This window comes from Ixodes scapularis, unplaced genomic scaffold, assembly GCF_016920785.2.
Source record: "Ixodes scapularis isolate PalLabHiFi unplaced genomic scaffold, ASM1692078v2 PGA_scaffold2__306_contigs__length_199485367, whole genome shotgun sequence".
NCBI lineage: Eukaryota > Metazoa > Arthropoda > Arachnida > Ixodida > Ixodidae > Ixodes > Ixodes scapularis.
In genome coordinates this window covers 71,793,817-71,815,846 of record NW_024609857.1, presented here as the reverse complement: position 1 = coordinate 71,815,846, position 22,030 = coordinate 71,793,817, and the positions used below count along the sequence as shown (strand labels likewise).

Here is a 22,030-nt window from a genome sequence, read left to right as displayed (position 1 = left end):
GTTTTGTGCCTTATCAAATTCCTTCGGTACGGACTTGATATAATGAGAGTCTGCGCAAACATTATGTACCTAGCCTTTTTAATGACTTCTCGCACTCGCTCAGTTCCATCACCTCTAACAAGCAATTGAAAAGGAAGCTGCAAAATGTATTTTCTGACATTACGAGACAGTAACCTGGGCAATGGTTTTTTTAGGTATGTGATTGTGCCTTTGAGCGAATGCTCCTGCTTTCTACATTAGCGACCTGCATCTTCTGCTTATGCTACCCGCCCTACCTTTCGGTGTCCTCCCTGCAGCATCAAGTGTTCAATTATGCTTAAATTTGTCTTTTTTTTTTTACATTTACGATCATACCGAATTCAGTCGCCCAAGATGCCGCATGTGTGCTCGTCTGCGTTTGCTTTGTTTCCTTTTTCTCTTCCACCTCATTCTACGACTTATCGTGCCACGTGACCTCGCACTGCTCTCCAAGGCCCTCCGTGGTTCTACCAACTGAGTGATTGTTGGCGTGTGCTCGTCGTTGTCGTGCCTGTGCGACTCGAAGGATCTACAATGTTGATCCAACTGAGTGTGTGTTGTGTTCTCGTCCTCGTCGTGCCTGTGTGACTCCTGGGCCCTGTGAGGATTAGCCTATTATCCGTGTGTTGGTTGTGTGTTCGTCGTCGCCGTGCCTGTGATACTTTTGTCAATTAAACTGCTGGGTCTGATCCTACAAGCCCCTGATGGCTTTGATCGGGCCCGAAACTGAACTTGGTACTGGGCAATTTGAGAATAAAGATTTATTATTATTATTATTATTATTATTATTATTATTGCAGCTAACTAAAAATCCCAAAGAATTCTGGAAGTATGTTCGCTCTCGGTCCCAGACAAAAGGTAGAGGAGAGATCACCCTGCTGGACTCACAGGGAAACTCGACGACAGATGTTTGTGAAATTTTTGCACGCCACTTCCAGTCTGTTTTTAAGCATCATCCAACCCCTTCAGCTACTGCCGCGCCAGCTGTCTCTGGGAATGCATCCTGTATTGCACTCTTTGACGAGGAGCTACTGCATGAGTGTGTAAAAAAAATGAAACCATCATTGTCTTCTGGCCATGATGGTATTCCGTCACTCCTCTTGAAGGCATACAGTGCCATATTTATTCCTGTTCTAGTACAGATTTTTAACAACTGCATAAAGAATGAGGTCTTTCCCGCCATGTGGAAAACGGCACTTGTTGTACCTGTGCATAAGTCCGGTCCAAAAACAAATGTGTCGAATTACAAACCTATATCTCTTCTTTGCACATTTTCGAAGCTCCTCGAAGTGGCACTACACAAAATATTGTCATTCAATCTCAAGCGTTATCTCATCCCTAACCAACATGGATTTATGGCGGGTCGCTCGACCACAACTAATCTCGCCTGTTTTATGTCAACCGCTGCTCACGCCGTCGCTAACAGAGGCCAGCTTGATGTGATTTACTTTGACTTAAGTAAAGCGTTTGACATTCTTAATCATGAGATGTTACTGGCTAAACTGTCAAAGCTAGATATTCACAACTCATTGCTTTCATTGCTCGAAAGTTATTTGCGTGACCAGAAGTGCTTTGTTAGCTCGAATAATAATTCTTCTGCTACTTATGAGGCGACAACGGGTGTGCCTCAGGGCTCCGTTCTCAGACCTCTTCTGTTTTCAGTTTTTGTTAATGATGTTTCGATTGTGATTCGTCACTCTTCATTTCTTCAGTACGCAGATGATATTAAGATATTTATGGAGGTACGAGAAGACCGAGACTGTGTTTTGCTACAGAGAGATGTTGATGCGTTTGAAGAATGGTGCCGGGAGAATGACCTGAAGATAAATAGCTCTAAAACGAAAGTCGTGTCGTACACTCGTAAGACACATAACATTGTATTCCCATATGTTATTCAGACAGACCTTTTGGAACGTATGAACAGAATCAAAGATCTTGGCGTGGTGTTTGACAGCACCTTACACTTCTCCAGTCATGTTGATCACATCGTGAACGCAGCTCTACGCACGCTCGGGAGTGCGTGCCGCATCACTAAAGAGTTTATTAACCCCTGCACGTTTCTTATACTCTACAGTGCATTGTGTCGACCACAGCTTGAATACGCTTCTGTTGTATGGAATGGAATTTGTGCCACAAATTCCTCGAAAATAGAACGGGTTCAGAACAAGTTTCTTTCCATCTATAGACATCGTTGCTCAGCGCGTATTGTGCCCACCACTACTGATGTCCCTGTCCCTGTTCAACGTAGCGTGGCACTACCTACCCTGCTTCGTAGGAGAGAACTTGCCGATATCTTATTTTTATACAAACTTGTCCACGCCGTCACTGATTGCACGGTATTGACGTCAAGAGTTCTCTTAAAAATTCCTCTAAAAACAACAAGGCAAAATGCGTCCTTCTGCAACAGGCGTCTATTCAACCTCCACGATCCTGCGTCCAGACTTGGGCATACTTATAATTCTTCTTTTTCTGAAACACTTGACATATTTAACAATAACACGCTGCAGTTTGTAAAAACGTTAAAGTCCATCACTTAAATTTGAACTGTACGCACTAACTTGCGGCGTTCACGCCGAAATTCCCCACTTTGAATGCATTTCTTTTTCTTTCTTTCTTGCAATTGGTGGTGGCGGTAGTACCATTAAGCTTATCGTGTGTTATGACTTTGTGTTTACTTTTTATAATTTTTAAGTGTATTTTTCTAGAACTTGTCCGTTGTGTGTGTTGTCCGTACTATTGCTTTATGCGCTGTTCTGCCTTACATGTTAACACAGTGCACCTGTACCAAGACCGCAAGGTTGTTCCTGGGCACGAATAAAAACATTGATTGATTGATTGATTGATTATTATTATTATTATTAATATTACTACTACTACTACTATAACAATGCTATTTTCGGCTCACAAGTAGTTTGTGCCAAAGCAGAATAATATTGCATTATAGTTCGCGTTATTTCGCGAAATCATCTATCTGCATAAAACTAAACACAGAATTATCTATCATGTTCGACGTTGCACATCCAACATTCCTAATTCTCCCCACCTTCCTAAACGACCGTGTGTGTCCTAACGCCAGAAACCGGAATTTTAAACGTTAAAAAACGCCACGTTGCGAATATGGAACGCACACTTTCATGCAAACCTGACGTCAAGTGACTCAAATCGAAAAGCATGCATATTTACAATATCGTTATCTCTTTTGGTGAAGGCTAGCAACCGTTGCATTCGTTTTCGCGCACGAAACGGCGACTCCCAGAGAAAGTAAGAACGCAGTGATTGCCCTTATTTTAACAACGTAAACACACTTGTAGGCGCGCGCTGATGAAGTCTCAAAATCAAAACTCTGGTAGCGTGATTCATGACTGCGCCGGCTACTACCCAACCTCGTTGTCATGCCACTTTCTGGAACCAGACACGAAAATTGCAAGTAAACACACAAAAAGACACCGATACAATTATCTTGCAGAATTTCACCTCATTTAGTAATAACTGTGTCAATAGGCACTACATGTTGTATTTAAGTTAAGAAAAAAGACATAAGCCATAAATATCAAAGTTAAGTCTGGAAAATAACTAATGTAATACCTGTTCACAAAACTGGTGATCGCCAACTAATAAGTAATTACCGTCCCATCTCTCTCAGCAGTGTTCCATCTAAGCTCATGGAGCATATACTTTACTCAAATATAATAAACTTTCTTGACTCTCATAACCTTCTTTTTGAACATCCAGCACGGACTTCGTAAATCTTACACTTCTGAAACCCAGCTAACCGCCTTCCTTAGTGATATTTATTCAAGCTTCGATTTGAATATTCAGACCGACGCCATTTTCATTGACTTCTCCAAAGCATTCGACAAAGCACCTCACCAACGTTTTTTAACAAAGCTTAACGATATTAATATTCATCCTTCTGTTGCTAAGTGGATTTCTGAATTTCTAATTAGCCGTAAGCAATATTCCTCCGTTAACAACGTAAAATCTCCCACCCCTACCGTAACGTCACGTATCCCCCAGGGAACCATACTTGGCCCCCTTCTGTTCCCAAGATATAGTAAGGATCTCCACCTTAATATAGGTTCTTCTGTGTGCCTGGTCGCTGACGATTGTGTCATTTACTGATTCATTCTTTTATACCATGATTATCATGCTCCCCAGGAAGACCTTGTGCCTGTAATTCATTCGTGTGAAAAATGGCAGATGACGTTAAACTTCAATAAATGTAGATACCTATCATTTTCCCGCATTTCGCGTGCCACACCAATTTTGAATTACCTCACTAACACTCAAGTAATAGCTTGCCCATCATATAAATATCTGGGTGTTCATCTCACCTCTGTCTGGAGCCCCCGCCAGGTTGACCTACAGAGGAGACTAGAGTCGACGCAAAGAAAGGCCACAAAGACAGCACTTTACTTGCAGGACAAGAGAGCAAGCAAGCTACCCTATGAAAGGCGGCTGCAATCCCTCCGTTGGTCCAGACTTGATAAACGTCGACTGTTCTTCAGACGGGTCCTCCTCTACAGGTACCTACATGGTGTCTCTCCCATCCCCGATGGTTACTTGAGGAGGTCTAGGCGAGACCCCTCGAAACTTGAACAGCGCTTTGCCCGCACCATTTGTGCCTCTACCTCCCTCTTTGTCCAAGCGCCTACCCTGTGGAATCACTTACCAGATGCTGCTCGCCAGGCCCCAAGCGTAGACGAATTTAAAGATCTGGTGCGGAATCACCATGACACCTGCTCTCTTCATTAGACTAAGTATTCTCACCCTTTTGTAAATTACATTCCAACATCTCCATGTCATCTGTTAACGTATGGCCGAGGAGGAAATCAGCATACGTATGCACGGGCTTCTGCCTTTTGATTGCCTCAGGCTCTCGGTCGTATGGTTGTTTTAGCCAATAAACACCTGTGACTTATCATGGACTACGCACATAACTTCTGTTATTTCTGATACTAAACGTTATCCCGGATATTGGCGCTCTAACCTCAAACTTGCTCTTGCTTATAGGAGTAATATAACGACTAGCGTATACTACTCTTGTTTTTTTTTTATAACAACTACTCACCATATACCAGCATATCAGGATTACGCCAATCAGCTAACCTTCATTCACTTTCCCTTCGCTGCCGAGTATCACGCCTTTCTCTCCTCCATCGAATTTTTTATCACAATAGCCACCTCAAAGAATCATTGCTATCACCTCCCCATCGTATTTTCCCGCGTCTAGATAACCTATGTAAATTACGTCCAATTCGATTATCAACTGTTTCTCACCAGACTTCCACACTACCATTGGTCGTCGAGAATTGGAATTCACTACCTCATAACATCGTTTCTATTAGTGATACAACTAACTTTGTTGAAGCCATTCCCCTCTCTTTATCTAACCTACCTAGCTAGCTTACAGTGTTATAATTGTGTTTACTGTTCTATTTGTTTTTGTTCTATTGCCATTCTCTTGTATAATGCCCCACGGGCTCTCAAGGAAAATAAATGATGATGAACAGTGTATTTTTGCCGAATCTTTAGGAAAGTGCGGCAAAAGTTCTCTCCGCCGAATCCCAAGATTCGGCAAAAGTTCGGCCCATCGCTAGTACAACTATGCGACCCGGAGCGGGCGGGGGGGGGGGGGGGTTGGTTTGCCCCCCCCCCCCCCTCAAAAACAAGTTGGTACGCCACTGCCAGTGTCGTATAGAAAATAACTATCTCTACTAATACGTTAGATTCTTTTTAACAGACCTGGTTTTATGTAGTACTTTGTTTGGAATCTTGCTCATTTGTTATCACTTGACCGCTAGTTTGCATACAGTGCAAGTATAATTTGTGTTCTATTCATTATAACATTAATGTAAGGGGTCGAATATCATGCTTCTTCTTTCAGCCGCCATCAAGGGTGAAGTACAGAGCATCGACACCGTGGACATCAAGAAGGCCAATGAGAATTACTTGTCTTTGTGCCGCGGACCGGGAGGGTGGCAGGCGTAACCTAGGCAGCACCCGAGCTGGGCAGGCCCAGGGTTCAGTGGGGCAAGTACAAGGCCAAGCAGAGCAGGGTCAAAGCCCTGCGCCAAGTGTCGAAGGGAAAAGAGCCTGCCTGTCTGGCCTTCTGTGTTTCTAAATAATAGAACAATATATAAAATGTGTTATATCTATATAAATCAACCAGAACTGTTATTGGTGGCAGCATGGTAAAAATAATTACCCAAAATTGGTTGCTATGAGGCAATGGTGAATGCCCAATATTGGCTAGGAGAACGTGATCAATATAGGAAAGTATTGGGGAAGCTCATGCTTCCAATATAGGCCAGAAGAGTTGAAACAATATAGGGAAATATTGGGGAAGGCGGTGTGGCCAATAGTGGTTAGAGTAAGTATGCAGAATATTGGAGACGTGGGTGTAGCCAACATTGGTTACAAAATGTGAACCAATATTGGTTAATGTTGAAAACATTCGCGTAGCCAATACTGGCTAGAAAGTGTTCAATAATATTTGTCAACATTAGGGAAGTTTGTCTATCAAATATTGGGTAGACAATGTGCACCAATATTGGTCAGCGCCGCGTTGCACTTTCCAATATCATCCAATATTGCTGACACTATTTACCAAATATGGGACCATTATAAGACCAATATTGATCTGCTAACTTCAGCGTCAAAGAACTACTCAGTGTGCCAAGTGCTATTCGTCCCTTTGAAGTTCCAACTGTGTTATAGGTATCTTTGATACAAAATATCATAGTGATATTCTCAGAATAAGAAAACAATAGCTTTCGGTAGCCGCAGTCATATTGGGTGGTTCCTTCGGTCTCATTTCTCGATGATAAATATAACCGAATGTTTGAAATATGAAGCGTCTTTCTTTGTTTGCTTCAATTTCTTTCTTTTTTTTTTTTTTATGAGAGGGGGGGGGTAGGTTTGGTTTTAAAGAGATGTAACCTCAGGTCAAACTAGACAACGTGGTCTCGTTAGACCTTTTTCCTTTAACCATGTAACGTCAAGATGCTACGTGACTTGCTGACGTCACTTGGTATGATCACGTGGTTTCACGGCGCGCGACCACGCGATTCCTCTTGACGTATTTGTATCGCACGGAAGTCTCACTAAATATGCGCAAAAACAGGAACGTCCAGCGATCCCACCTTTCCGAGGTCTTGCATCTCTTCGACGCTGTAGCTCTTGATGGACCGCACCTCGTCGTCCATAGTTCGAAAGCCGATCAGGACTCTGGGAAAGCCTTCTAGAAAGCACTGGCTCCAATAAGTCAGAAGCTTATTCCTGGTGGAAGATAAAAAACACAAAACTGACACGCTATACAAAATAAAAAAAATATTCTTGGCAGGGGTTTTACAATTGCTTTTGAAAAATTTCCGAATAGGATTTTTTTCTCGTCTGTCACCTTTGAGTTTTGTGATGGATGTATAGGGCTAGCCATCTTCTTTTTGCACGTCACAAAGGCACTGCCGCTTTTTTTCTCGGAGAAGAGATTTTCATTCTTTAAATATCTATCAAGGAACGCAATTTTCTAATGCTGTGCATCACCCATTTGAATATATATCCTAATGGTTATCAAACTAGGTGCCTTTAAAGCGGGATGTCGAATCGAACCGAACCGAACGGAAAACCGGAGAAAAACTGTTATTTCTTACCGAATTGGGACAAAAACATATCCGAAATCCAGCATTTGATATTGAGGCCGGGCTGCAACGCCTCACTCTATTTCTACGGCGAGCGTGTACAAAGATATGCTTCCTTTCATTTAATTAAAAAAAAAATCGTTCCACTTTACGTTTGTAAAACAAGCTGTTACAGATCGACCGAACGGATTGTGGCGCGTACACTGGACACCGAAGAAATCCTATACTTTGCTTCAGCTTAAGTCCAGATGCATCCGACGCAACGAACGAATGGGATCAATAAAGCAGCGTCAAAAGCGACAGTTATCGGGCCTCTTTTTTTTTTTTTTTTGCGATTGGTTCAGCGATGATAGAACACGTAAAGAAAAACATGACGAACACAATGATGGGGCGCTTTTGACGCTGTCTGATTGGTCCATTAGCTCGTAGTGTCGGCTGTACCTAAGGGCTTTGAACTGCCAGGTACACGACGATAGATGGCGCTCGCCACCACTCCCAATCCAAAGGGGAAAACACCAACGCTGCAGCGGATGGAGCCGTTTCAATTTCGCAAAACCTGTCGTTTGAATTACGCGAAACCTGTCCATGCCGACGCTATTGTACTTCTTCGGAGGGAGATGTAATTTTTGCCTATTCCCCCAGTAACGTTGTTGCCCTTAGTAAAGTATTTGGATTCATGGAGAATGAGGAGAATGTTTGCAGGCCTTGATTCTTATAGGTGGTGTTCACTAAACTGTACATCCAGATTAACACGTAGGCCTAGAAGCACGAGCGGGTAGCTGTGCCTGGTGCTCCCGCTGCACCAGCGCTCGTAGAGCAGATGCGCGACAAGATGCGACGAACTGTCGCTTGTACTCTTCGTGGTGTAATCCACGTTGAAGTGGGACTTCGAACACCCAACACGAGCTCGATTCCACGCGTCGAAGGAAAAGGTGGTGGATACCTGTGGAACTTGAGCACTTGGCTCATACAATTCGTGTATCTGGTACTCCTGAGCTTGACGTAAGCAGCCGTGGACCCGGGATCGTGCGGCACATCGCTGTCGATGGCGTCCACTTCGGTGGTGAAAAGCAGCGAGTGGGACTCCAGCCTCCCTTTCAGCACGACGTAGAACTGGTCGAAGCAGATCAGGGGGGCGTCCATGTCGGGGGACATCCCAGGCTGAGCTGTCATTGACATCACCATGTTACTTGTCTTCAAAAAGAAATATATGCAATGCTTTTCATGCATGTATATAATCATCACATTATTATGTTCACTAGACGCGGCACTGCGGGCCTCCATGGTACGGGCTGCTGCCTTTCCGCGGTGCCGCGGCTCTCAAGAGCTAAATAAATAAAGACTAAAGAAAGAATTTTTTATTACAAAAAAAATACACTATGCATCGAGGGGTTTGTCTTCTTTTTTTTTTTTTTTTCGTTACGCTGTCCTCTAATAACTGTTGTCAGTTAGCGCAGAACTGTAAAAGTCACAAAAACGAGAAGGGAAAACGCCCCTTTTGTGGGAATGTTGACGGGCAAACTAATTTTGCAGGAGGACAAAAGAACAAAAGCGACTGCTCCTTTTGTAGGGTTCGCGAGGAGCGAGAAGTGCCCTCCCCCTCCTCCGTCCGATCGCTGCGCGTGCCCGTACCGGCAAACGAAAGCTGGAACACGTCACCAGCTACTTTCCGCTACTCAAAAATAGAAAAGTTTTAGTACAGCGTTGCTGGCTCTTACGTACGCAATCAGGCACGTAGCCAGGGGGGCGGCTCATGGGGCCCGCCCCCCCCCCTCCCCCCCTCCCCCGAAATCTTCCATTTTGCTGGGTCCTGCTCTCCCAGCTCCCCGTCATACAGCATTTTGTCATGGGCGCCCCCCCCCCCCCCCCCCCCCCCCCCGGAAAACAAAATCCTGGCAGCGTGCCTGTACGCAATAGGCAATTAGTATGGGGTAGGCTAAAAACCACCTGCTCAAACCGATTTTAGTTGGGCGTTTCGTTGCCGAGTGAACATCTCGCATGATCTTGTTCATTCAATTTGCCAAAGCCGTAGAATTTTTCGTGCTCCTAGCGCCACCATGCTCCTCAAAAGAAATATTGAAAATGAAAACGTTTTAATCATTTTATTTCAAATTAAACCCAAGCCGCAGCTGCCTGGTCAAGCTCGCTTTTTTGAGGGGGTACGGAGGCTACGAGTACGATATAAAACAAGGCAAGTGTCCTTCGCCTGTGCTTCTCAACAAATTCAACCCAGCACACGAAGTTTCTATATTACAGATCCCGAAATTTGGATCTCACAGAGCTGTGTCGTAAAGAGTATCAATGCTTCCAGTATTTATTTATTGCGTGCCTTTTATTTCCTATTAAAAGCTGAGTTTTTGGGAATGAATATTACATGTTGGGACAACACGATGAATGCGACTTTAAATTATAATAATATTGCTGTGTGTGTTTATAGAGCCAGAATTTAGACAGCCTCAATGGGTGTCAATTGCCTCACCTGTACATGAGAAAGTTAGTTCAAACCGCTAGCCTGAGGTCTTTAACGTGGACCACGCAAGAGCTACACGTGACCGACCGCACGATGTTCATTTAAATATAAATGGGCAGAGATGAATGTGACTGTGCCATCATATTGCAATGGAACACTGCTACGGCAATTCATACTCATTGGCGCTAGAGAATTCAACATTTTAGGGCAATATACCTTGTTCTTGTTTGTTCAGCGTTTAGTATTTTCTCGTTAATTGCAATAGCTGTTTCTATCATTGACATATATGAACATCGATAAAACAAGGGTATATTTAATGTTTGGGACGACAGGCTTGTGCGCAGACTTGTACGTAATCCGTTACAAGTAACAAAATTAATTGTAAGCCTTTACAATTATCAGTAATTTAGTAACGGATTAATTACATATTTTCTAGAGTAATTTTAAAGTAATTCCCTTACATTTTTTGCGTAACGGATTCCTTGCAATCCGTTAAATTTTTTTTTTCAGAACCAACCCCCCCCCCTCCCCCTCCCTTTCTAAATTTTTTTTTTTTTTTTTTTGGGGGGGGGGGGGGGTCAAGTTGAGCGCGTCACACTATCGCGCGAATTGACCAGCGCAAAGGTAGGCTTGGCACTGTTCAGTTCCGCAAAGCCTTTTTTTTTGCAACACCAAGCCTCTCATTATATATTTTTTAGACCCTAACAACAATGCCAAAAAATCCAAATGAACATTTTTACAAAAAGAAAAACAAAAGAGGGGGGGGGGGAAAGGGGGGCAAGTTGTATCCGCCTTTTTAATCCTTTTTTTTTTTTTTGCAATCGACGGGGGGGGGGGGGGGGGGGGGGGGGGAGAGGGCACCAAGTGATTGTATGCCTCGTCGAAAAGCTCGAGGCGGTAAGTGCACAGACAATAATTAACAATGTCCTTTTCGGTTATAGTGACGACGACCCTTTTCATAATGTCACAACACGAGACAACGCTCCGTCTACCCTAAAATACACTAAAAGAGATGTGATAATATGCGAAGGTGTTATTGCCACAAGCATGCATGCTCGTTCGCTGCGGCTCGCTTGCACCTTTGCATTTAATTGCATTATAAACACTTATCATCTTCTCTTACAAAACAGGATGTTTTTTTTCTGTTTCTTTCACATTATTCGACCCTGTTTTAAAAGCTAGTTACTTTTTCGTGGTCCAACTTCTAGGGTTAGCCCACCTTATTTATGAATTCCAGCCAGGTTATCTGCATCTCAGTCACCCTTTTTGTGAGTCAGCTTTTTGCGAGCACTTCAAAAATGGTAATAGTCTTCCTTTCTTCATCTTCCTGTACTGACCCCAGCAGGACGCAGCTTACCTGAAGCAGATATTTTTACAAATAAAACATAATGGTGGCTGACGTAGACTTGATATTCTGGATTGAGGAGAGAGTGAAACTCGTGAGTGTGGCCATAGCGCGGATTACTTAGTACTCTGCCCTTCGCTGCCCGTGGCGTCAGCGCACGTCTATCTGGAGAACACCGGAGTAAACTGCAGTCGGTCCGTGCTCCATGCGTTTTTGAACGGCACCAAGAAAGGTACACACGGCAAACGTGCGTTTACAATTACCTGTTTTAACCGCCGTCCTAATTGCTGTTATGAGTCTTTTTTTATTACTTATATTTATTTCCTGGAAAGTTTTTTTTTTTTTTTATTCACCAACGTCTCAACCGACGCTCGACCTGTTCAGAACCAAAGGAAGAAGAATATCGAACCAAACCTTATATATTATTGAATTATCACTTTACTGTTACAACTATGTTTTGCTATTGTCTGGCAATATATGCCGGTATAGTAAGATGGACATAATTCTTATTTTAGTATTGGCGAGATGTATGATGACTTGTACAGCTTCGCGATTTCGACAATGGAAATTTTTAGTAGATTGTCCCAATGAGTTCGATAACGATATCCGATACTCCGCCGCCGCCTTTGCGCACTCATCATATCGTTATCAGAGGGTATAGGAGGTACTGGAACGATCTACTAAAACTTTCGAATATCAGGCAACGGCTGCAACAAGGAAGCTTTGCTCTATTTTCGGGGTAAATAGTACTTCCATTGCTTCACTGAGAAATCTCAATGCAGAGTATAAAGCATTCGTGAGGCACAATACCGCACTCCCTTGCAGTGCTTCAGTTCAAAGGGTTTGTAGCGTAGCGGTCGACACATTGAGTAATAAATAACGCAAAATGTCTGAAAATACTTTCGAGAGTCAGCTGTTGCTCAAAATACTCAAGGTCATTAAATTGAACAGGTTGCAACAAGAATAACTTGAATAACCCTCTTCCCTTCGTTTCTTACTTGAGGGCAATAATGTTGGAAGTAACGCCACGAAAGTAACGGATTACTTTTTGAGGTAACGGTCACTTACTTTTATTGAAGAGTAATTGTGATTGTAATAAATTACAATTTAGCCTTGAGTAATTGTAAATGTAATTCTTTACTATATTTCAGTAACGTGTACAAGTCTGCTTGTGCGTACGCGTATTCGACGCGGTAGAAGTTCGTTTTCCAAAACACGCACGGAGTCCAGAAAAGCAAAGGGCAGCACCCACCGGACGCCATCAACTTCTTGAACTTGTGGCCCCAAAACTCCGCCTGCCGTACGGCCTCGGAATTCTCAGTCTCCCAAGCTGCTCGAGATTCGCTCGTGACCTCGCACAAGTAGATGGTGCCCCTGAAGAGCGTGGCAGAAAACAGCCATTTGTCGTAGGTCTTGTACGGTGTGCGAGCCAACCGAGAGAGTAGGCCTCGCTTGCAGACAAAGTCTACACCCAGACTCTCCCTGCAAGCAGTGGGCAGAAACATCCATGTACGACAGCCGTGTCAGCAGAGAACTGCTCCAATAGGGCTGAGACCCCATGGCAGCCATAAAAATGGCGATAAAAGCCGGAGTTTTAATCAGTGCTATAATGCTTTTTCGCTCCCTGAAAATATTTTAAATACACAACGGCAGAGAGAAGAAAATGGTATTTATCTTGGTATAAACAAAGTATGATTAAACTAGAAATTTAGCTCGGTGGGAACATGTCAAAAAGAGCGTTTTCGGCCGTACATGATTTGGTGGTACTAATGAGCAGAGCTTAGGGTTGGACCGACATGTTTAAAACAATTTAAGATGTGCAGATAGAGAGTGTTAGCTTTGCATGTTGTGGCCCTTTTTTATTTTAATAATATTTTGAGTTTTGTATTTCTTGAAAAATCGGCTTCATGGGAGAAAATGCGTGGTCGATTTTCACAAACATTTATATATATATAAGGTGTTTTTCTAAGCTTAACAGATTTGGGTTTAAAAAAAGCCGTGAAAGTTACACTTATGCCGCTTGTGGAGGTAAGTTATGCGGCCAGGGGGACATATAATAGGAGGCTAATCGTAACAATCGGTCGGCTAATCAATTAAAATTCGTAAATTAACTTTTTAATTAAAATATACATATGGTTCCAATTAGAAACTTGCTCAGCGTCATTGAAAACCATTAAATCCATCTATTTCAGAAAGACTTTGAGTGCGTGAGAAGCGTATTAGTGCACTGAAGTTACCGCTCGTGGAGCAGGTACAAAGCTAGAGGTTGCGATAAGGCGCCCGAGCGATTTTTCCGTCTCTTATCTAGCTCCAACCTTGTACCTGCTCCACGAGTGGTAACTTTAGTGCACTACTACGCTTCTCACGCGCTCAAAGTCTTCCTGAAAATGACTGATTTTGGGGTTTTCGATGACGCTGAACAAGTTTCTAATTGAAACTATATGTCTATTTTCATGAATTAAAAAGTTAATTAACGAATTTTATTTAATAAGCCGACTGATCGTCACAATTAGCCCCCTATAATATGTCCCAGTGGCCGTATAACTCAACTCCACAAACGACATGAGTATAACTTTCACGGATTTTATTTTTAATTTCGTTGAAAAAAATATATGTTGTGGCGTCGTCTCTAAAAATGCAGTAGCCACAAACCGCAAGTTCGTCGGATTTTTCGTTCTCGACTTACGCATTTTAAAGAAGGTCGCGGGCGGAAAGCAGTGCTCTTCATATCCGTCGTGGGTCGGATGTTTCGCTCGATCTCCCGGCGTGGATTTTCAGTCCACATTACATTAACTTTTCTCAAGCACTCAGTGAGCACAGGTAAAAGGCTCTAGTACCATAAAATAATTTTAGGCGCTTTTCTTTTTTTTTTTTTTTCTGTAAAAATGTCAGAAACGCCCCCTTGGTTAATTGTTGACGAACTTTGGCAATTAAATACTGGCGATTTACTTAGGTTACGTCAATAACTTTTATGTCTATGGAAAGCCCAAAACACGCTCTTTATATATATTATAAAACCACTTAGCTGCATGAAATTCCATTGGCGGCACGTTTACGTTAATGTTATGCGAAAACCAAAAAGTACCAAATTTGAAATCGATTTTCTCAAAAAACCCATTTTTTTATTTTTTTTATTTTTTGTTCAAATGCAGATATGATAGTTGTCTACTCGAAAAGCAAGTCGAGAAAGTGTGTATTTTGTTTGTATGTTCTATATTTAAGCATCAATATCGTGCAAAAACGTGTTTTTAAGGCTCGAAACGGACTTGCGAATTACGCGTCCTCACAAACTTGGAAATATTTTTTACCTTTCTTCAACGTTCCCACATACAAATGAAATACAGTAGTTCCACCCTGTTATATTTATTGATCATTTAAATTTTATGATGGGCGACAAGCTACATCGGAGGATTTCAAAAGAGAAAGCAACACTTCTTAACGGTCCAGCAGGCATCATAAATATTTAATGTGTAGAAATCGGCACACGTCGTATTGATTCGGGGCCTTCATTGGACTACAATTTGAACGTCCCGCCCTTTCGGAACCAACAGATGACCACGACCTTTTGCGCTGGTTGTGTAAAGCGCGATCCAAACCAACGCTTCTTTTTGCGCCTGTAGGTCGTGCGGCTGCGGATGTGACGTATTTTTGTGACGTCGCGCCGCTTCTTCGCTCCTTCCGGGCGCGCACAAGAAAGTTGGATAATTTCAACTTCGTCTCAACGCGCACAAAAACGCGCGGTGACGTAGTAGGGCGCTCCTGTGTCCCGGCCAATCGGTGGAGGGCAAGCTAGTTCCGGCTCCGCGTTTCTCGCCGTCTGGCTGCCCTCTCCTCCCCCACCCCCCCTTTTATTCTCTTCCAACATGACAACGCGATCTCTCTCTCTCTCTTTCTCTCGCCGTCTGGCCGGCCAGTCTGTCGCAGTTGCACAGTGTTGCCAGGTCTACTGATTTATCAGTAGATATACTGATTTCGTTCCGGGTCTACTGATTCACTGAAAAACAAGAAAATCTACTGACTTTTTTTTAGTAACGATATTAAAATTTTATTATTTGGCCCCTTCAGTTGCCAGTGTCGGTCATCAAAGGAAACTCATATTGTCCCAGAATTAAAAAAGAAGCACTGGCTACATGGCCCAGAAGCCCGTCCTATTCGAGTAATGTAGCCGTATATTCATATATCTATTTACCCAGAGCAGGTTCAGCAGATTCGGCAGATTCGACGGTGACATCTGGGCCAGAGCCATATATGGAGAGAGTTTGTCCAGTCTATGATCTCGCCGTAATGTCCCTCCCCCGAGTGAGCCAATCAGCCCGCGGCGCAGAGCGAGAGGTGTGAGCGCATGCGCCTGAACTCTGGCTGCTTCGAGTTGAGCGGAGAGGGCCGCCATTTTCATTCATTCGCCCGGCGGAATGCATGGGATCAACATCCAAATTTCACTTATTTACTTTTATTTGGCAGGTTGTGGCAAGAAAATTATATAATTTTATTCCTCGGTGGCTTAAAAAGCTAACGAATTAAGTTCTCCATGTTTGAACGCAAACTTTGGGTCAGGCAAAAAAGAAATAAGCCCGTAGCAGACGACGCGTAGCCTCAACAGTGCTCCGCGCCGACAGCGTTGCTTCAAAAACCTTCCGCAGCCCAGTAAGGAAAGATGGCAGCTGGCAGAGGACTTACATTGGACATGTACGCGCGCACTTGCCGGAACGTCTTGTTTGGGTTTCGTTTTAATAATAGCGACAGGTGGATGGCGCACTGTCGCCCTCATCCGTTGAGGCCAAAAGTGGCTCAGTCTCGATTTCAAAGAATAATCTTCGAAATAGTCAATAATGATTAATAAAAAAAGAAACATTTATGGTGCCATTTTAATTTGTCCTTCACAAACAATTACTCCAGAACTGGTCTTGTTTTTTTTTCAATTTTATTTGTGTTTATTACTATGTTCTATGTCACTTTATACTATTTCTTCGAAGTGTGTATTAATGGAAATAGCAAAACATGGCAAAACACATATTTCGTAGAATCTACTGATTTTTGTGCAAATCTACTAACTTTTTGGGGATCAATCTGCTGACTTTTTTTTTCTCCGTCTGGCAACACTGCAGTTGCACTTTGCTTGTGCGCTCGTGCCTGCGTGCGCGCTCGCCCGAAGTTTCGCCCGTCCAAAGCAAAGCGCACGGTTCTGACTCAGAGAGCGCGCCCGGAAACAGCAAAAACGCCACGAAATGCGTCACATCCGCAGCCGCACGACCTACAGGCGCAAAAAGAAGCGTTGGTTTGGATCGCGCTTTAGATAGGACGGCCCGTGACAGTAAAGCGAGCAGCGCACCCTGTGTCACGAGGAGTGAAATGGTACGAATGTGTCGTTGACACGGCGAATAGTGACGGCCACCCTGGAGGAGTCAGTCAGTCGAAAGCAAAGGAACTGTTGTCTGGGAGAATGAGGACACCACGGCCTTACAATATCGACGGTCAACAACAGTTCTGTCGGCCAAAACAACGCCGCGTGCGCGCTGAAACCGGCGGCGCGGGACAAACATCCCGCAGACGCACGAACGAAGATGGGCCGGTTTTGTTAGGGATGCGGGGAAATTTTGAAACCAGTCATTCGTGCACGCGTGAAACGATACCGCGTATTTGCCCAAGCTTCGAGCGCCCTATCCTTAAAACTGCCGTGCTCTATCTCCCTCAGCGGAGATCCGATAGCACCGAAAGGTGATCTCTTTTGGAGACAGCAAAGTCCGGAGACTAAGATTAAAAACGAGCGTGTTGGTAGATATATTTGTGTTGATTCTGTCCGGAGACTAGTTGGGTCGAAGTCAGCCTCCTTGTCAACTATAACCGTTTGTGAAGAGTGGTCTTCTCCCGAGATCAAAAGTTAGCGCCGGCTGAGGTGTTCTTTTGAAAAGGGAAGGGGAAAGAGAAAGTTTGAGTAACTGCAGTAACTACCTCGAAAGCTCCTCTTCCGATATGAAGCTCGAGGCATGTTACGTCTCGGTTACCTTCTAGAGCATCGCTGCTCGAATCTACTCTTCACTTTGTTCCGCACAGCCACTGTTCAGCACAGCCGTCGTGGCTGTGCGGAACAGAGTGAAGAATAGATTCGAACATCATCTGGACGCCGTCATCCTGCCAGGCTTCAGTGTCGTGGGACTGGACTCGGCGTCGGTCAGTTAAAACTTTTTTTTTTTTTTTTTTCGTGTGTTTCTTCGCCTTGCTGAACTTTGTTTCTCGGGTGCGGTTCTGCTGAACTTTTTTTAAAAATGTTTTCTTACTAACTGTTTGTTATCATTGTTTAGTTGTTGGGTTTATTTCGTCATGGCGTAGCGGCCTGACAGTGCTGTAGAGAGCGTGTTCGCACGCATTTGGTTGTGTCCCGTTCAGGGAATGCCCGGAGGAGTTGGTGTTTGTTCTTGCAGTGTGTGGCTGAGTTTTTCCGTCTTGATTAAATTTTTTTATTATTTTTTTATTACCTTTACGTGTCGTTGACTTCTTTGTCTGACTCTCCACCAGCCGTGGACCCATCGCCCTGCACCACTCGAACCTAAATCTTTTATTTTTTTTTTTAACGCAATTTTCGTTAAGATCGGAGTTGGGTAATATAATTCTTATTTATTTATTTTTATTCCCTACCCGTCTCCGTGACAATCTCTCCGTGTGTTTCGGACCGTTTCTGTGTCTTCACTTTTGTGCATTACGGAAGTGAAAGGTGATCTGTGCGATGTGCGGTGAACTAACCCTAGCGTTTGGTTTCAGAAAAAATGTATATAATATATCGATGATGTGGTGACTTTCTATGTTTTAGTACTATGACAGCTAATAGCTAGTCATGCAAGTTTACAGTGAAAGTTTTATAAATCGAAACAATACAACGTCTATGCCTCTTCGTTATTGAATGTGTGTTAGGCCTGCTGATTTGATATGTTTCTCGTGGTTTCCCTCTCTTATCAAAACATAAATAACTATTCGATACCCCAAATTGCGTTTTAATTGATTACAAAACGCAGACAAAAATTCGAGAAAACTTTTTCGCAATTCATAGAAACGCACGGGTCGCCATGTCTGACTTAGGTCTTGCAAAACGAAGACGTCTTTTTCCGATATTAAGGCTGAAACATAGAACATACAAACAAAATAACACTTTCTGGACTTCCTTTTTGAGTCAGCAACTATCATATCTACATTTTAACAAAAATATTAAAAAAATTAAAAATGTGTTTTTTGAGAAAATCGATTTGAAAAGTGGTACTTTTTGGTTTTCGCATAACATTAACGTAACCGTCCTGCAAAGGATATTTTGTACAGCTGAGTCATTTTACGATATATATAAAGAGCGTGTTTTGGGCTCTCCATAGAAATAAAAATATCGATGTAACCCAAGTAGATCGCAAGTATATAATTGTCAAAGTTCGTCAACAATTAACCGAGCGAACGTTTTTGACATTTTTACAGAAAAGAAGCAAAACGTTTAAAATTAATTCATGGCATTAGAGCCTTTTACCTATACTCACAGAGTGCTTGACAGAAAGTTAATATAATGTGGACTCACAATCCACGCCAGGAGATCGAGCGAATCATCCGACCCTCGACGGATGTGAAAAACACTGCTTTCCGCCGCGGCCTCTTTTAAAATTCGTAAGTCGAGAACAAAAAATCCGACGAAATTGCGGTTTGTGGCTACTGCGTTTTTAAAGACGACGCCATAACATATAGTTTCTTAAACGAAATTAAAAATTCGACCTTTTTTGCCTGAAGGATATATATATATATATATATATATGAAGTAAGGTAAATATAAAACAATGAACCGGGAAAAGTGAATAAGTCAAAGATGCGTACTGTCGGAGTTACTATATAATCGGAAGTTTCTTACGACGTTTCGAGCGGGGACCGCTCTTCATCAGCTTCGTATTAGTAATTCCGACAGTACGCATCTTTGACACACACACACACACACACACACACACACACACACACATATATATATATAGTATGGGCGGCCGAAGGGTATAAAGCAGGGGTGGCCAAGCTGCGGCTCGCGGCTCCCTCCTCTACTCCCCCCCCCCCCCCCCCCCCCCCTCTTTTCCCTCCCGGTCAGACGAGCACTTCCCCCCAAAAAGGAATAAAACGCGTTTTAAATCGAAAGGCAGGTTGCGGTTGGGTAGTCTTTTGCTACTGCTACATTACGTACAGTTGGACTGCTTTTGACTCGGATAGATTGAAAGTAGCTCTAGTATTGGTTTATTCCTCAAGACAAAAGTTTGTCCTCCCCCCCGCGGCTCTTGGAAGTTTCGTGGTTCTCGGCTCTTAGACCGGGTCAGCCTGGCGACCTCTGGTATAAAGTAATGAACTTCGAAGCGTTGTTGGTGTTTTAAAGCATGTAGCATGAGCAACAGGTGGAAAATGCCTGTCGAAGGTCATGAAGCGTTGACTCGTCGACAGGTAATGCAGAAAGGTACACTGGAAAATGAAAGGGTTGTAAAGGGTTGTACAGCTACAGGCGGATCGAGGTTGATTCCAAGCATAGATGACATTATACCGGGATCTTTACTAATCCCGGATCGGATTGAATTAAATTTGTAAATAAGATAGGATTCTCTCTGCTCACGATCACGGTTGCTTTTGAAATTAGATTGTAAAAATATAACGTCCAGTTTTTAAACGCGTGTTTAGGTAAAGCCATATGTTTTGAAAGGGGAGTGAGGGTATTGTTTTATTGTTAGGAGAAAGACGGTGACGGCCGTCGTTATCATAAAGCCCCTCTATCCTGGGAAAAGTTGCGGCATTCATTGTTGTGGAAACGCTCGAGGCACGTGCCGCGCGCCACTATTCTAGTACACGGTATCAGTACTGCACTGTGCCGCCATGACCTTCCCAAGGGCTGCACGTTGCACGTGTCTCGTGCAGCGTTCCTTGTGCAGCACCATCGAGGTGGGCTCGGGCCACGGGCTGTTCGGCGCCGATCTCGAGCTAGATCTTCTTCGCTCTGCGTCCGCCGCTGCCGAAAGCGGCCAACGGGCGGCGCGAGACACGAGCCAATAGAAACGTAGATTATAGTGGCTTACATAACGTAGAATAAGCTCTGATCTCCGATTGAACTCGAAGTTTCAACCACGTTTGAAATTATCTAAAGTACAGGGTGCGGCGTTGCGGCCGTTTGGACACCCACATTTAACAAACAATCGTTGTTTTGCAAAAAAAAAAAAAAGAATATTTTTAGAGCGTAATTTAAAGCTACAAAAAAAAAAAAAAAAATAGAAATAAAGCGGCAGGTTTGCACTTCCTATGTCCTATATCGGCCTGCTCTTCGTCTGAATACTGGTTTGCAAACCCGCTCCCCGGAGGTGTGGAGTAAAGCCCCTCTATCCAGGGAAAAATGGTGCCATTCATTGTTGTGGAAATGCTCGAGACACGCGTGCCGTGCGCCACTTCTTGCAAGAACATGGCGTCTGAAATCTAGCTCAGCGCTGCGCTGTGCTGCCATGATCTTCTCAAGGGCTGCACGTCACACGTGCCTCGTGCATCGACGCACCTCGCGCAACTTTTAAAACATGAAGGGGCTTTAGTCTGAAGTAAAACACCTCGATGTGTTTGCGTTTGTTTTGCAAGTAGCTATCATCAATAAGATCTGGGAAGCCGGCGAGCTCCCCATATCATGGAAACACTCGATTGTAGTGCCGATTCCAAAACCGGGCAAGGCACCGACCGGCCTCATAGCTCTGCGGCCTATATCACTGACTCCCACCATCTGCAAAATCTATGAGCGGATGATGGCTAAACGTATCTCTTGGTGCCTGGAGGCCCACTGTCTCTATCACCCCAACCAAATTGGATTCCGGTAACATCTCGGAACGGAAGATGGCCTCGACCGCCTTGCAAAGGAAGTCGTACATCTGTCACCGTATAGCCACTTGGTTCGCACAGTTGTAGCTACTGACATATCAAAGGCCTATGACAATATCGCTCACGCCCCACTGTTGGAGGCAATGGTGGTCCTCGGCCTCCCACCTCGTGTCATAAATTCTGTCCGCGCTTTCATTACCGACAGAACTTTCACTGTCCACCTATCATATGGCGAGTCGTCAAATTTCCTATCAAACTGTGGTGTGCCCCAAGGCCCAGTACTTGCACCACTCGTATTTCAACATTGCATTCCTTCCCCTGGCCTGGGCTCTCGCTGATATAGAACACCTTCGTCTTTTTCTAATTTACGCTGATGATGTCACAATGTGGTCAGTTCACCCATCCCTAGAGGTGCAACGAAATGCCTGATAGGCCGGGCTGAATAAACTAGACTGCCATACAAAGACCTTTGGCCTAACGGTGTCTCCCGAGAAATCGCAATTCCTTCATGTGTGCCACAACGCTGCCCGGAAGAAACTGCCATTGACTCCCATGCCCCTCAGAATAGGGTCGACACAGCTTCCGATGGTTACACAAACCAAGATCTTGGGACTCCTCATCCACCAGTTCGGCTCAGCCAAACAGTGGCTTCAAGCGGCACGCAAGACGGCGGCATCTACAACACACCTCATCCGACGCGTCTCGAAACGATGT

General features: G+C 43.8%; 1 protein-coding gene across 5 annotated transcripts in view; it reads right to left on the bottom strand.

Annotated features, from left to right (window-relative positions):
- LOC115325441 (decapping and exoribonuclease protein-like) overlaps positions 1-22,030 on the bottom strand; it is a 64,702-nt gene that overhangs the window by 28,054 nt on the left and 14,618 nt on the right. For 2 of the 5 annotated variants that reach the window (XR_005716355.2, XM_029986152.4), the window contains exons 2-5: positions 12,726-12,955; positions 8,602-8,824; positions 7,164-7,299; positions 5,971-6,086 (exon numbers count right to left, since the gene is read on the bottom strand). Coding sequence is in view for 4 of the 5 variants with exons in the window: in XM_029986152.4 (XP_029842012.1) it covers positions 5,971-6,086; positions 7,164-7,299; positions 8,602-8,824; positions 12,726-12,955 (705 nt within the window). In the remaining variant the exon portion in view is untranslated. The remainder of the gene's footprint in view (positions 1-5,970; positions 6,087-7,163; positions 7,300-8,601; positions 8,825-12,725; positions 12,956-22,030) is intronic. The other 3 variants (XM_029986153.3, XM_029986157.4, XM_029986156.3) reach the window with 2 other exon arrangements.